Genomic DNA, 16,887 nt, shown 5'->3' on the forward strand with positions numbered 1-16,887 from the left:
AGCAATAATGATCATGGGAAGCAGCAAACTCCCACGTAGTCCAGGGCAAACGATAACATCCAGTCCCCTGCTGCTGCAAGAGGTGCCAACACCTCTTCCAGAAATGTAACGAGAGGGAGAATATTGTTTCGTAGGGTTGCAGTTTCGCCAGCCCGATGCTTGGATGGGCCAAGAAAATGTAGCTTCTTTATTTCTCTGTAATAGATTTTTTCCCTTGAATATCTCTACCCAGCTAGAGAGTGAAGGGGGTAGGTAGGATTTTATGCCCGCCTGGTCATTTACACAGTCTGTGAGATGACTGCTCAGTCATCGCCTGGCTGGGCAGGGGGAGAAGGGCAGCCATCACTGCGAATCCCCCTCCTCAGCCCTGGACATGGAACCTGAGCCCATGCGGGGTGAGTAGGAAGGGGAAGAGGAACCCAGGTCCTCACAGCTTTCCTTTAAGGAATGAGTGGTCGGAGCAACTGCCTGGACTGGGGGACCGTGGAAGGGCTCTTGGTTTTCCTAGCTTTTCCTAGCACAGTTCTGGAACCAGAGCCATCTCTGATGGGTGTGGGATTATGCCTTGCACAAGCGCCTCCACCGGGGGGCTGAAGTCCAGCCATTGCCTTGCTAGCTAAGCCACGAAGCCGCGGGGCTGTGTGTGTAGGAAGAAGGAGGCCCTTTCTATTAGCACAAAGGCATTCTGTGGGCCGGGACAGACCCTGGCCAGCACCCAGAGTCCAGGTTCTTTGCTCTTGGCTTTGCCTTCTTTGCCTGTGGCAGCTTGTTGCTCCCAATTACAGGCCAGCGCTGGTTCTATCTCCCCTGTCCCGCGATGGGCGCATGGGGAATTCTGGGTCCCCTACATGCCCTGAACAGGCTACAGAGGGCCTGGACATCTTCCTCAGCCCCCTGCATACACTGCGGCTATCACCTGCCCACCATGGCTCCTGGGCTGAGGGACCCAGGGCCTTCAGCCAGAGGCTGGCTGGCAGACTTCCTTGCACTCTGCCCTGGGATGTGATCCAATTACCCTGTGTTCTCCCACTTTCCCCCTCATTTTCTAGGTGTTTCTAAATCTCCTCTCCCTAGAGACATCTGTCCTGATGGCTTTTTCAGCTTTTCCTCTTCTTCCCACCATCTTCCCAGGGTGGCATGGCTAGGTCTGGGGCATATCTGGGAAAGACAAAACTCAGTGATCTGAAGTGGTACTTCCCTACCTTTTCCCGCTGGTAGCACACCTAGAAAATAATATGTATATGGCCCACTGGGTGACCTCGAGGGGATCTGGAACCCTGGAGGGCTGCCCTGCGGAACTAAAGGGGGGCCCAACCACCAAGATCCTACCAGGCTGCTCCAAGATGGACACCAACTCCCCTGGGGTGCATGGAGGCACTCTGGTGGGGCAGTTATCCCTCCAGCCTGACTTTGCTAGAGAGGAATTGTGTCGTTGAGAAATACCTTTCCCCCTTCATAAAGCCTTGCTTTCAAGGCCATTGTCTCTCTGCAGAGGTCAAGAACCTCAGCTTGGAGACTAATGCTGATCAATGGGCTCTTTATTCTTTGATCTTTCTTTTTCCCTAGGGCACTAAACTTCCTGGCTCAGCCCTAGAGCTGGGAAGCAGCAAGAAAATAGAGTTTCAAGTGGGAAACTAAAATACACAGGCAAAGCCTTGGTGAAATAAGATCCCCAATACAGCTGTAATGATAGGAACCCCTCTGGCCGTGTGTGTGTGTGTGTGTGTGTGTGTGTATGTGTGTATGGGAGGGCACTATGGGTTTGGGGTTCGTGGGTAAGATCTGAAGGCAGCCGCACACTTGAGTTTGAATAAACGGAATTTATCAGCACCCTTGAATAAATTGTGGCTAACCTGCCTTCTAAAAGAGCAGATTCATGTTACTTCCAGGGCTTTTGTTTTGCTGAGTGGCTTATGCAAATGCAGAGCCAGCCCAGTGGCTCCCAGTGATGAAGGGGAGGGAACACCCTATATTCCTTTCTGGCCCTCCTGTGCCCCTTCCCTGTCAATACTCACTCCGTGTGCGTTTCCTATAAATAAGACACTATAGCATCTATTCCTTGTGTTCCGATTTCCTTTGCTTAACATCATGTCTTGCACTCATCCGTGTAGCTGTGGATGGCAGCTGGGTGTTCTTTTTCGTTGCTCTGTAGTATTCTGGTGTGGCAAAATACCCTCCGTGTACCTGGCCTTTCTACACTTCATTTGGACCGTCCCCATTTTGTTATCACACACAAAGCTGCTGTGAACGTTTTTGTTCATGCCTTTTTGTGGGCATCACTCATTTCGCTTTTATGTGGGTTTTTAAAAATCTTGCTAAAGTAATTGTTTATTTCTGATAAAGTCATATATGTTCATTTAGAAAATGGGATATCCCAAAGGACAGGTTTTTGAAAAGTTGTCATCAATGTACATTCAATTTTGTCCTTGGCTTTTCTTTTCTTTTAAGTAGGCTCTGTGCCCAGTAAGGGGCTTGAACTCACGACGCTGAGATCAAGAGTGGCATGCTCTGCTGACTGAGCCAGCCAAGCACTCCTGTACTTGGCTTTTTCACTCCAAACACCCTGAGTGTTTTTTCATTATATTCCATATGGAAGGATCTTACCCTCTTTTTTTTTTTCTTAACCTCTTTTTAATTCCTTTTGGCCTCATTCCTGGATAGGCCATCAGCTAATATTTGCGATGGTTCTGAGAAGGTTTTACCCAGAAGAGACCTGGAGATAGCTGGAGACCTATCCTATCCCCCACAATCCCCAGACAGATGCAGGCTGTCTAATGTGAGAACGCACTGGGTCAGGAGGGCAGATGCCTCCCTCCATCACCCCCGGACTGAACAATCACAAATGGACCTAACAAGGTGCAAGTACAGGCTGCAAATTGAGAAAAGAATGAGAAGTGCAGCTGTGAAATTGGAAAACAGAGTAATAGTAAATAGGGAGGCAAGCAATGAGTTTGGAAAGCAGTGTCGCTGCCCTCACTGAAAGTGTCTTGGACAGCTCACCCTGCACGTGATCGATTTCGGTGTTTCAGTTCTACAGGATCCCTCGATTCACGTTATCCTGGCAAAGAAAATCACAGCACAAATGCAAACCTAATGCTTTCCCATCTCCTCCCTCTCTTGGTTCATCTCGAATATTGGCAAACTTTTCTCAATCCCTTGTTTGCATTCATTTTGCCAGTTACATTTGATCATAAACCTAAGTATCTGGAAGTACCTCTCTGTACTTGTTTCCTCATCTGTAAAATGGGGTGAGGGATGATCCCCTAACTCTTACAGCAGGGTTTTTCAACCTCAGCACTGTTGACATTTTGGGCCAGTTGATTCTCAGTCATAGGGCTGTCCTAAGCATCATGGGATGTGTGACCCACTAGGTGCCAGTAACAACACCCTCCCCTCAAGCTGATGAGCAAAAAGGTCTTCAGACATTGCCATATATTCCCAGGGGTTGAGGGGGAGGGCAATATAACTCACATTCGAGAAGAACTGGCTTAGAGTTACTATACGTATCACGTGAGACGATATCAGGAAAGTGCTTAGAAGAGTACCTGGCACTAAGGAAGCGCTCAGTGCTGATGAGGAGGTCCTAGAAATGTGGACCTGCGGCTGGGGCTACTTCACAAACCGATGTGCTCGTTCATGTATTTCATCGCTATTACTTTTTGCATCTTCTGTTGCACCCTTCTTAAAGTGCCATGGTTTAAAGGGCTTTTTTTTTTTTTTTTTATGAGCGGTTCCTTTCTTTATAGGTACAAGTATCAGAAATAAAACTTAGAAGTACTGGCATTTGCAAGTGGCTTTTGAAACTGGAGAATGTCAAGGAAATGTAAATCATACTCTCTATGAGCAGGAGAGTGCCTTTTTCTGAAGCTTTTGCAACCATTAACTCATTGGACACCACGACAGTGTGTTCTAGCTGAGCCTAAACGCAGTTCCGAGCTTTGCTGTTTGAGGACAGCCTGGGCTGGAGAGAGACCGCAGGGTTGGTGCAGGGGGTGTTATTTGGTTTATTTCTTCCTGGTGGAAGGGGCAAGATTATTGTGGACTGGGAGACCTGAAGACAGATGAGGAAGACGGCGGGATGGTGTAGGTCCTTTCATGCAGCCTTAGGGAACTCAGTGACGAGAAGGGGCTTAGGACCGTGTTGCAGAAGAATACTGCCGCCAGATGCAGGGGAAGGGCAACCTTGCGTCAAGCTGTCTGCCACACACCCTGTCAGCTTGGGCTTCTTGAACCCTCATGCCCTCCAGAAAGGAGTCCAAGTGGTTTCAGGTTTCTTGCATGTCACACCCCACTCCCACCAGCAGACACGGAAAACACCAAGGTATGTGACTGGGACCTCTTCTCTGGTCTTTTGCCAGGCCCCTGAGGGCCTGTCCCCGCCCTTGGCGCAGTTCTGCCTTGATTCTGCCTAGAGTTCTACCTGCCCTGGGGGACCAAGGACACAGTTCTTTAAGTCCCTGGGGTCCCTGAGATGAGGCCCGTCAGCAGCAGTCTCCTTGGGTTACCGCTCTGAGACTGACAGCCACGCCCCCAGCCTGTCCCCAGGCTCCAGCCACGCCCGCAGCCACGCCCTTGGCTGTGACCACGCCCACGGCCTGTCCCCGGGCTCCAGCCACACTCACAGCCACGCCCACGGCTGCGGCCGCTCCGCCTGGACATTCCTCCTCACAGCTGCTTTCAGCCAAGTGGCTGCCACCAAGTTCCTGTGAAATGACTCATAGGAGACTGCTAACTTTGGGGGAAATCTCGTGCCTGCTTTATTTGTATGCTGTGGGGGCCAATACGGTGAGAGGCCACATAGCAACTGAACTCTAGAGCTTTCAAACTCTACGCTCAAAACGCCACATTTTAAAGACCCCTGCACACCCCTCTGTGCAATACGTTGGGACCCGCTCTGCGTCCTCTCTCTTTGAGTAGAAGAGAGGCCAGCCATGAGTACCCTGGCACAGTTTTATATCTTAGCGTGGCATTTGGGAGGGCACTCCCGAGTACCGCTGGACCTCCAAATGTGTCTGTGCAGCCCAGTAAAACTTAATTTCCATTCTGTCCCTTTGTCCCCGGGATCCTCACCAGATCGGGCTGTGCCAAAGCCAGCTCAGCCCTGAGAACTGTGCCATGGCCCTTGGAAGCCCTCAATATCCATTTGGACTGCCTGGCCAGCTCCTCCCTCTAGAACAAGAGCGCTCCAAGGTCATGGACTGTGTCTGCTTGGTCGTTGTTTACAGGGCAAAAATGATTGGCATACGAGTGTTCTCATTTCTTTCTCACCGTACCAGAGGCAGCCCTGAAGTTGACAGCCCATCTCCTCCCTCTTGCTGAAGAGACGGGTGAGAAACTGGGTTGATCTATAAAGAAATGGAGAGAGGAGGGCAGAGGAAAGTGTATAAATGAGGGCTTCCAAACTTGACCTGCATCAGAAGAACCACGTGGGGATCTTGCTAACATGCAGACTGTGATTCCGTAAATCTGGGGTGGAGCCTGACACTGCATTTCTAACACACTCCTGGGTGACAGAGATGCTGCTGGTGTTAGAACACACCCGCACAGCAAGGGCATACAGGACTGGATATCCAGGAGGGTTGCACCTAACGGGAGAGAGAAATCCCATAGAGTAGCTTTAGCATGTGAGAGAAATGGATAGAAAAGAAAAGGTTTGGTTTGGTTTGGTTTGGTTTTTATAAGTGTTGTCACAGCCTCTGTACTTGGCCCTCCTCATTCTCAAGAAATGCAAGGACATTGTTTGTCAACTGCCCAGCCTTGAGCCTGTCTTCTTCAGCTAATGGCTCTCCAATTATGTCTGACGGCATGGTTAGCCAGGTGGCCACCCCTCCCTGGCACGTGACTGTCAGTGAGGCCAATGAGGGCTCCTGCTCTGAAATCTGAATCATGGATTCAGGCCCAAAACCGAGAACAGTTGGAGTGTTCTCTTTCCAGCCAAGGCAGCTGGGTGAGATTTTTGAGCATTTTCTGCTGCCAAGAACCTTCTGGAGATGCTGGGTGCCTGATGGCTCCGTGCCTGAGTCTTTAGCCTTCCCTTTGCTCTAGAGTACTCTCCAGTATCCTTCCAAGAATTTCTTTTTTTTGCCTAGACCAGCCAGAGTCAGTTTCTGTTGCTTGCCATCAAAGCACCCTAACAGATATGCTATTTAACCAATATAACATTTTGAGCTATTATGGTGAAATAATGTTTCATTTCCCGACTCTGGTGGGGGGTCATTTTAATACCACTTCACCACTTAGGCTGAACCTATGGTTGCTGGTTTTAAACAGATTGCATTTGGAGTTCATGCCTAGCTCCGTGCCTGAGAGAAACACAGTAGGTGCTTGATGAATAGCCATAGAAAAAATGAGCAGTCACTTGACAGCATGTGCGCTGAGCCCTGGCATCTGTCAGTTGCCCCTGTGCCCAGGGAGATGTTAGATGGCCATCAAATACTAAAATAGCAACAGCTTATAGGAGAGCCTGTGTAAGCTTGTAGCAGCACTAGCTAATAAACTTCTGACATTTTCCCTGGATTTCCTTTCTCCATGTATCTTTTAAGAGCAAAGTGGTGTGGAAGGTCAGCAGGGAGCATGGTCTTTGTTCCATGAATGTATTGTGTTTCCATTAAAATAATCCCAGTTAAATGAGAAGCATGCCAGCATTTTCATTGTGGCCTTCCCAGTTCTAGCAGTCATTGTTAAAAAAGAGATAAACTCTCTATGTACTCTAAGGGCTAATAGCCCAGGCTGTAGAGGCAAAAAAAATCTACCATCCCAAGTGCGCTATGAACAAGCTATCCTTGGGCACGTGGCTTAAGTTTTCTGAGGCTCAGTTCCCTCATCTGTAAAATGGGCGTGGTATTAGCATCTTCCTCAGTGGGGTGTTATGAAGATTCAGTAAAGCAATGCCTATAAAGTACTTATGTGCACTAAGGCGATGCCTCTAAAGTGCCTGGATACTTGATAAGTGCAAGCTATTAATAAAATTCATTTTTCACTAAAGCCAGAACGTATAATTCTTCCCCCTCCTACTTTTAATAGAAGTCTTAAAAAAGGCATTTGATCCAATTATGGTAAAAAAAAAAATGTCGTACCCATGCGGAAAAGACAGAAAGAAAACATACTACAATTTGTAATGTTTGTCTATGGGTGTGACATTATGTATAATTTTTTTCTTCTTTTAGCTTTCTACGCCTTCCAGCTTCTTTTGCAGTGAACATGTACGTTACTTTTATAACCAGAAGAGAAGCCCTGACAAATGCTATCCTTAAAAAAGAAGGAAAATATTGAGGCAAACTGCAACATGATTTTGTAGAAACTGGGTAGGAAAAAAAATTCCCTGTTAGATGGAGAAATAGATGTTTTCTGGTCAAGAGCTTATTGGGAGGGAAATGACATCAATTTGGGTTCTCATCAGTTCGAGTGGCAAATCATAATGCAAAATGAAAGTACGTTCGGGGGAGCCGAACCCACACTGGGATTTTGCTGCCTGAATCATTAAGCTAGAAATGACCTCAGGAGGGCATGTGACCCCACCCCCTTCCCTCTCCTCGGGAAGGCTGACCCTGGGACCTTTTCAGGACTCATGAGCAATGGTCCTATTTATAAGCCCTCTAGGAACTAACTCTACATACATTTCCTTCCTCCTAAGCTTCAGGCAGGCCCAATTCAGCTTTTGCAGGTGCCCTCAACTAATGATCTCCAACCTAGTTCTCCTTCTGCCTGGAAGAGGCCTGGGAATTGTCCCAGATCTTTTCTGTTTACCCTGGGTCCTTGCACAAAACCTCATCCCCCTGGAAGTCGGTTTTGTCACCTCTAAAAGAGGGATGAGAAGGGTTCGAAGAGATAGTGCAGAGCTGGGAGTTCGACGGGGCCATCTTGTCCTGCGACACAGCCCACGTGTTTAGCCATGTCCCTACCGCCCTGGGGGGACAGGGTGACACACAGAGGTAGCTTGTCTACAGGAAAGGTGACAGGTTTTTGGAGGTGGTGGTAGCAATCCTGGAAGAAGGAAGTGAGGGGTGGCTGGGAATGGGAGGAAGGGAGATTGGGGGAGGGGGTCCAGAGAAAAATGGAGGCAGCTCAGGAAATCAGTGGTCAGCAAGGGTTCACACAATGCAACAGAAACCCCTGTCACAGCAACCGCCAGGGAGCTCAAGAACCGAGCTGCTAGAGATTCCATTTTAACCAGCCTGCTGTTCAGGACTGTAATACCCCTCTCATTATCCACGAACTTTTAGGGGCCCAGCCTTGTGTTCATAATGCTTTGAGGCACGGAGGAAGTGAGCTGGTCCAGCAGTAACGGAGGGGGAGACCGGGTACGGCAGCCTCAAGAGCAGAGGATGAGGGTTAAGGACTTGGGAACAGTACGGACCAAAGCTGCAGTCCCCACTGATCAGACAGGGTAGAACTTTCCAGAAATCTGTGGAGTTTTAAAGGAGACTTGTCAAAGCACTGCAGTAGAGGCTGAAACCATTTTCCTGGTGTATTAAAGGGAAGAGTGATTACTGGATTTCGAAGAACTTGGGCTCTTCAAGGGGGAGGGGTCTGGATGACGGGTATTAGCAGTGTTAATATGAGTCGTAGTGAAGAGTATCACTATTATTACTGATATTTGTATTGGTATTGGTATATTCCTTCCCTTCCCTCAAGTCTTGAATTAGCTCTGGCATCCATTCTCCTGGGGCTGAATCAATGAACCACCACAAAGACCCTGCCTCCCTGCGTGTTGATGAGAGTGGCATGTGGTCTCAAATTAAACGCCCTCCTGGGACCAGAGAGATACACTTATTGCCCACACCCCCTCCATCCTCATCCCAGGTCACTTCATCATGAAAGGAAGTTAAATGGGGTTGGAATGAATTGCTCTTCCCGAAGCCGTGCATGTAGGTCCCTAACCTTCCTAGACGGCTGCTGGCTGAAGGCTGGACCATCTGCTGCTGCCTAGCAGACCTCCAGACAATTTAATAGCTTAAGTAACAGTACGCTTGTATGCTCTCACACAGTTTCTGCCGGTCAGGAAATAGGGAGTGGCTTAGCTGGGCGGTTGTGGCCTGGGGTTGCTCAAGAAGTTACTGTCAAGATGTCACCCAGGGCTGCACTCCTCTGAAGGTTCGGGGACAAAGGCTCGGTTTCCAAGATGGCCCACTCACGTAGCTGGCAAGGTGGCGCTGGTAGTTAGCAGGAGCTTCCATTCCTCGCCCCCAAGGATCTCACTTGATCGTCCTCATGACATGGCAGCTAGTTTCCCCTTTCCCCCAGAATGACTGAGCCAAGAGAGAGTAAGGCAGAATCATAATACCTTTTATGACCTAGACTCAGAAGCACATGCTGTCATTTCTGCAATGTCCTGCCGGTCATAGAGGTCAGCTGTACGCACTGGGGGAGGGCATGAATACTGGGAGGTGAAAATCACAGGGGACCCCATCCAAGGCTGGCTTCCACCCTCCCCATCCCCCCCGACTCCAGTACCAACTGAGACCGACCATGTTACAACTCCCAGAATCACTGGTTTTTTCTTCTTTCTACATGAGTGCGAAATTGGCCAATTTTCAGTTACATGAATAATTGTAATGATAATCCCACTTGACATTACTGCATCATTTTCATCTTCTGGGAGCTATTACTGCTCCATGCTGCAAATGAGGAAATGAAGGCTCAGAGAAGTTCAATGACTTGCCCAGTGTCCCAAAGTTAGAAAGTTCTGGAAGGCTGAGAACTGAACTTGTGTGTTGTAGTTCCCAGCCCAATGTCCTTGTCATCACACTACACCATGCCAACCAGCCTCAAAGACACCACATGCCTCCTTATTTTCCAGGGCAAATGTGGATTAGAAAGCGATGGTAGTGTAGGAGACCTCATCTTTCTTTATTTGGAGAAAGCTATTATACAGGTGATCCATGCTCATTATGAAAAAATTAAGAAATAAAAATAATTTTTTAAAAAAGAAGAAAGGAGGGGCGCCTGGGTGACTCAGTGGGTTAAGCATCTGCCTTTGGCTTGGGTTATGATTCCGAGGTCCTGGGATTGAGCCCCTTGTTGGGGGGGGGGGGTCCCTGCTCAGCAGAGAGCCTGCTTCTCCCTCTCTCTCTCTGCTCCTCCCCCCACTTGTGCATGCGCACGTGCTCTCTCTTAAATAAATAAAATCTTAAAAAAGAAAAAAAGACATTCCCTCGTCGTTCTACTCACCCGAATCTACCACTGTTAATATCTTCGTATATTCCCCTAAGGACAAAGGAAATGGTTTTAGAGTACATCGCATTAATGGCATCTCCAGGGCAAATTGTGAAGGAAATCCCATCCTCAAGCTTCACCCAAGGAGAGGAAGGATGTGAAATGTGAAAGTCATGAGTGCAGCAGGCTGTGTGTGTGCGTGCGTGTGTGCACACATGTGCATGTGCCGGGTACTTCTCTGCCCAGACCAAGAGAGGGCTTGGCGCGTCAGCAGTTAGCCAAGTTGGCAGGGAATTTACTACAACTTCGTAGAGAGTGTTTCTTCAAATGAGAGGCAGAGCAGCTGTGACTTTAGCTGACAAAAGTGGCCTGCCCTCCAGTTTGGTTCAAGTTCCTGTAGGCAGGCGAAGGTTGATTACGTTTAATTCAATCCATTTGGTCTTCTGCTGAGGGATGGGGTCCTTGTGTGGTCCCCGGGCACTGCAAGATTCCCCTTCACCATTTTTCTTGCACATGAAATGTCTTATTTGTGACTGTCTTCCCAGTCCCTCCTGCAAGCAGAAGGGCAGCCCCAGAGAGGGGGTCTCATCTGCCTTGTTCACCTGCCTTTACCTTCCAGCACCTGTCTCACTGTCTGGCAGGTTGTACTCTCACAGCATGCTTGAATTGACTGCAGAATTTGGGAGTGTGCACAAGATAGTTGCTAGGGGCATCCATACGTGTCCGTAGAAAGAACTAGACCCCACTCAAGGGGGTAGTCAAAGTCCCGGCACCTTCTCTATGTCATCTGTTTGTAGCTCAGGGCCCCTCAAGGAGGTTGCCAGCACCTGGAAACGGAAAGGCTAGGTCCACATCTTCTCTTCCAAGAACTGCAAGAGGCATTCCAATGTATTGTGCACTTGTTTTGTCCCAAACTAGAAAGATCGAAGGACATTGACTCTTCGTCATTCTCACTCAATCTCAGCTTCTCAAGATTTCTCCCTTTAAGTGCAGTGTCAGGAGGCAGTGAGGGATGGGGTTATGAGCACCAGGCTTGGAGTCTCATGAAACAGGAATCCAGTGCCAGGTCATCTACATTTCAGCTGTGTGAGCTGCGGGAGTTTTGGTGACCTCTCTGAACTTCAGTGTCTTCATGGGTGAAATGGGAACAGTGAATGTGCCGTGTTGCACTGCTTAAATGAGATCAACGGGAAAGTTGTGAGTGCAGTGCTTTGGCACATTGTCTGTGTCTTAAGAATATTTGTGTTTCCCTCTGGGAAAATCCCTTTTCACCTTGAAAGTCAAAAAGCAGTGTCAGCCCTGCAGCCCCCAGGGTGTGTGCATGAGGAGTGCATTGAGAAATTCTGCCCATGGACGGCCGCCCACTGAATAGGGTCTCTATTCACTGATACAGAACTCTCTCCCTGTGAGATTGGGAGATGCTGGAGTACAACCGCAGGCGATGAGGCAGAGAGGCCATCGCAGAGTCCCAGGAGCACACTCCCAGCACCAGGCAGGACCCGTCAAGGCTGGAAAGGATACCTACGTCCTAATGGAGAGTGTGGGCAGGCTCTCCCTAGAGGGGTCTTTTTTCTTCTGTTTGGGATGGGCCGAAGAGGTCCCGTCTCTGCTAAGAGTCCAGGTTTGGGGGCTGAAGTAGAAATCCTAGGAAGACCAAGGTTCCAGATGATAATCCCAGGACAGGGACGTTAGGGAGTGGATTAAGCATGTCCCCTGTGGTTTCTCTGCCAGTCTCCTGCTGGACTCCTTGCCTCCCTTTTGGCATCTTTCTTGTTAGAGGGCAACTTCTCTCCCCATCAAAACTTACCCACACCTGGACCAATTCTCTGAACCTAATTGTTTTGACAGTCAGACTCATATGAAAGAGTTATGGGGGTCACTGTTTGCAATATGTGATGACTTAAATTAACTAGGCGCTTCTTGAAGATACCACCTGCATTTTCTGTGCTGGAGGACTAGAAATCGTGCCCATTCTGCCTCCAGGATCTTCTGTCTTTCCATGGCGTCTGGGAGAGCGGTCATAAGGGTTAAGTGTTTATTATCTCTGATCTAGAGTGATCACTTAGCTCCATTTTATGAATGAGAAATCTAAGATTTTGAAGGCGAAATGACTTCTCCGAAGTCTCATGGTAACTTTGTCACAGAACCTTGGGGACATCTCTCCTGACCTCTTTCCATCTGCCTGTCCCTAATTCTAGAATCTTCCCACTCAAAATGTGATGTGTAGACCAGAGGCACTGGCATCACCTGGGAGCTTGTTAAAAATGCAGAATCTCAAATCCAACCCGAGACCTATTGAAATGAAATCTGCATTTTAACAAGATCCCCAGTTGATTTATATGCCATTTAGAATCTGAAAAGCACTGGTTTAGAACTCACATTTTTCCCCCATTTCCATTCTCATCATTACTTCAACCCCAAGGGTCCGTGAACCTCTGAGGCTGAATTTAGCCCAATCTCAACATATCATGTTCAAGGAGTCTGATGTCATTACACACGGCACAATTTTCCAGTGGAAAAGATTTCTGCCCAGTTTTCTGACATTTTTTTTTCCTTTATCTTATTTAAAATTCTAAAAAGCAAAGCCTCATTAATGGAGAGCTTTTTAGAATGGGCAGGAGAATCCACCACCTTGAACTTCTAGCAGGAAAGGTATGATAGACACTTAATAAATAATCATAACTGGGTGGTGACACGAGTGTGAAAGCACTTAGCAAATTATAAAGCGGTGCACGAATGTTCCTGATTATAATTCCCAGGCTGTAGGATCGCAGAACGAGATCCTTCATGAGCCCATTCAGGGTGAAAATGTTTCTCAAGAATATAATGTGAAACTTAAAGTTTTTTAATTATTCTCATTTTCTAGACATCTAAGGGGCTAAAACAGTGGTTGTGACCCCTGGCTATACATCAGAATCACTTGGGGGGAGCTTCATTTAGGAGCTTTATTTTTAAAATATGTAAGCCTGGGCTTGGCCCTTGACCCTATTTCTGGAGGTCCTGAGGGTCAGGGCTGGGCCATGGTTTATTTTAAAACCCTCCCAGGTGATTCTAATACACAGTGAGACTGGAGAGCCACTGAGCTGGAAAGTTGTTATTCCCAGGTTTACGGTAAATGAATGTGAGTGAGCATTTTCTCCATGTTTATGATATGGCTCGAGTCCAAATTTTCTAATTTCTAAATCTTAATGATGATTAAACCACCAGGAGATACCCCCCCCCCCAGATTTGAATACTAATGGCTGCTGATTCCCAACAGTATTAACTTGGTAACGACAATTTCGTTCATCCTTCCTTCTCTTACCACTTAACAGGGGTCAGCTGACCTTCATGGCGCCGGGGACTGACCTAGTCCCGACAGCCTATTTGTATGCAGGCTTGTACCCCGGTGTCAACACCAAATTCTCAAATTCCATGTGCTTTTTAGTCCAGTGCTGAGACATTTTGACAACACGGGTTTGAAAGAATATTGATGAGGGTCTAAGAGACCTAAGTTCTAGGCAATGTTCTTTCCTGGAGTTGTCTGATGTTGGGTCAGTTTCCTGCTGTGAAAAACGAGGGTGTTGGACCAGTGGTTATTGAATCTGGCTGACTGTCAGAGTCACCTGGAGGGCTTTACAAAACCACAGATTTCAAGGCCCCAGAGCTACCCGTTGAAACTTTTGGAGTGTGTGTGTGTGTATGTGTGTGTGTGTGTGTGTGTGTGTGTGTGTGTGTGTAGGGAGGGCAGAGTGGGAGGCAGTGTTGGAAAGCAGGATTTTTTTTTTGGAAAGCGGGATTTTTTAAAAAAGATTTATTTATTTGAGAGAGAGAGAGAGTGGGGGGAGGGGCAGAGGGACAGAATCTTCAAGCAGACTCTGAGCTAAGGGAGGAGCCTGATGCAGAGTACAGAGCCTGAAGGGGGGCTCCATCTCAGGACCCTGAGATCATGCATGACCTGAGCTGAAATCACAAGTCAGACGCTTAACCCACTGAGCCGCCCAGGTGCCGCTGGAAAGCAGAATTTTTAAAAGAATCCTAAAATGGACTGGAAAATTAGCTGTTTGTGAGCCCTTGGACGAGATAAACTCCTAAATCCTTCTCTAAGAATCTACGACATTAGATCTAGTTGGTTAAGTTCCTCTATCAGAAGAAGCTGGTCTGGGGGCAGGGCCTGACCAGAGGGCTGGGTCTGCAGAAGGATAAAGCAGAACGGGCACAACAAGAAGTGTCATCTTTGACCACTGCCTGCGTGTGTCTCAAGACTCGCTGTTCTTATGGCTTCTGCTCAGGTCTTTTGGTCAGAGTCATATTGTTAAATGTCTAACGGCTGTCGTACCACATTACCTTTGAAAACCGTTGAAAAGGTGCTTTTTGGGAATGATGTTCTTAGAATAATTGTCCTCACTTATGCTGCTACCCACCTCATGTTGCTGCTGCTCCGAGTTTCACTGTGTAAAAGAATCTGGGATGTTTGTTTAAAATGAGGGCTCCAGGGCGCCTGGCTGGCCCGGTGGCTGGAACATGGGACTCCTGATCTTGGGGTCCTGAGTTCGAGCCCCGCACTGGGTGTAGAGCTTACTTAAACGAACAAACAAACAAACAAAAAACAGGTTCCTGAGCATTTCCTCCGATTCTAATTCAGGAGATTTGGTTTGGGCCCAGAAACCTGCATTTTTATAAGCATTCTAAGGCATCCAAACTGCTCTTACTCTTCCTGAAAAACTTAGTTTGCAGCCTTTCTCAGGCTTCCTTTATGATAAGAGTCTCCTGAGTCCATCAACAAATGAATGGATCAAGTGTGACCCAGCTATAAAATGCAATAATCCTCAGCCAGAAAAAGAAGTGAAGTATGGAGAACGCGCTACGACATGCACGAGCCTTGAAAGCATTATAGTAAGTGGAAGTCAGATACAAAAGGCCACATCGTGTACAATTCCATTCATACGAAATGTCCAGAATAGGGAGAACCCATAGAGACAGGAAGTTGATCAGTGGTTGCCAGGGGCTTGGAGGGAGAGAGGAATGCAGAGTGAGTGCTAATGGATAGGGGTTTCTTTAAGGGTGATGAAATGTTCTCAGAAAGTGGTGATAGTTGCACAACTTTGTGAATATGTTTAAATCATTAAATTGTGTACTTTAAAAAGGTGAATGTTATGGCATGTGAATTCTATCTTTAGGAAGAGAAACAGGGGCACCTGGCAGTCTCAGTCAATAGAGCACGTGAGTCTTGATCTCAGGGTTGTGAGTTCGAGCCCCATGCTGAGTGTAGAGATTACTTAAAAAAACAAAATCTTTAAAAAAATACAAAAACCAACCAAACAAAAAACAACCTGAGCAGTTGTTTAAAAAAGCGGATTCCCAAGCCCTATCCAAGAGCTGCTAGTTAGCACCTCTAGGGAAGAACCTAAGAATCTGATTTTAATAAATGCCCCAAGTGATCCTTACCCTAAGGGAAGTTTAGGAGAAGCTCCTTGGAACACTGAAGGCCCGAGTCGCCCTTCTGCATGGACTCTTGAGCCTCCATCTGTGGTTGGCAGCCTCTCAGATGGTCCCCGTGATCCCTGCCTCCTAGTATTCTGCTCCCCTTGAGTGTAGACTGGGCTTGTTGACTCACTTCTAATGAATAGAGTACAATAGAAGTGATGGATATTACTTTCAATATTAGGTTTTTAAAAGATTAGGGCTTCCATCCAAAGAATATATACAAATGGCCAATAGCATATGAAAAGACACTCAATGCCATTCCTCAGTAGAGAAATGCAAATCAAAACCACAGTGGGATATCACCTCACGGCCATTAGGGTGGCCCCTATAAAACAAAACAACGGAAAATATTGTGTTGGTTAAAAGATGGTTAAAAGAAAAATTGTGGGGGTACCTGGGTGGCTCAGTCAGTTAAGCATCTGATTTTTGATTTTGATTTCCACTCAGATCGTGATCTCAGGGTCATGAGATTGAGCCCCACATTGGGCTCTGCACTGGGCGTGGAGCCTGCTTCAGATTCTCTGTCTCCCTCTCCCTCTGGCCCTCTCCTCCCCACCCCTCCCCTCAGGTGCTCGCTCTCTCTCTCTCTCAAAAAAAATTGTGGCTTCTATTGCAGGCTCTTGTTCTCTCTTGATAACACCCCCTCTGTTGTCCTCCAGCCCACGCTGTCTTTCAGATCCCCAGCTGTCACGTTGGGAGGACACTCAGGCATCCTATGGAGACCCACAAGGTGAGGAGCAGAGGCCTGCCGGTAACACCTTGGTGAACTTGGACGTGAATGTTCTGAAGCCTGCCAATATGTGAATAAACTTGAAAGTGCATCTTTACCCTCCCCAGTTGAACCTTCAGATAAATTGTAGCCCTTGCAAACAGCTTGACTGCAGCGTCACGAGAGACTCTGGGGTAGGAGCACTCAGCTGAGCTGCATCTGAATTCTGACACACCGAAGTTGTGACATAATGACAATTCATTGTTTTAAACTGCAAACTTTTGGGGTAATTCTCTATGCAGCAGTAGATAACTAATACACCATCAAATGCAGGGCACTGGCTGCAATCCTGTTTTTCAGGATATAAAACTGTGTGTATATTTTGGTAAGCCAAATAATGGGTCCCCCAAAATGTCCACATCCTAATCCCTGGAATGTGTAACTACGGTATGTTCCATGGCAAAAGGGACTGCAGATGTAATTAACATTACAAACTTTAGGGGCACCTGGGTGGCTCAGTTGGTTAAGTGTCTGACTTCGACTCAGGTCATATTCTC

General features: G+C 47.4%; 1 protein-coding gene across 2 annotated transcripts in view; it reads left to right on the plus strand.

Annotated features, from left to right (window-relative positions):
* SHQ1 (SHQ1, H/ACA ribonucleoprotein assembly factor) overlaps positions 1–16,452 on the plus strand; it is a 326,624-nt gene extending 310,172 nt beyond the window's left edge. For both annotated transcript variants that reach the window (XM_040628549.1, XM_040628551.1), the window contains one exon: positions 16,281–16,452. In XM_040628549.1, the coding sequence (XP_040484483.1) occupies positions 16,281–16,355 (75 nt within the window). In that variant the 3' untranslated portion in view covers positions 16,356–16,452. The remainder of the gene's footprint in view (positions 1–16,280) is intronic.
* The last annotated feature ends 435 nt before the right edge of the window (positions 16,453–16,887 follow it).

This window comes from Ursus maritimus, unplaced genomic scaffold (genome assembly GCF_017311325.1).
Source record: "Ursus maritimus isolate PB19 unplaced genomic scaffold, ASM1731132v1 scaffold_14, whole genome shotgun sequence".
NCBI lineage: Eukaryota > Metazoa > Chordata > Mammalia > Carnivora > Ursidae > Ursus > Ursus maritimus.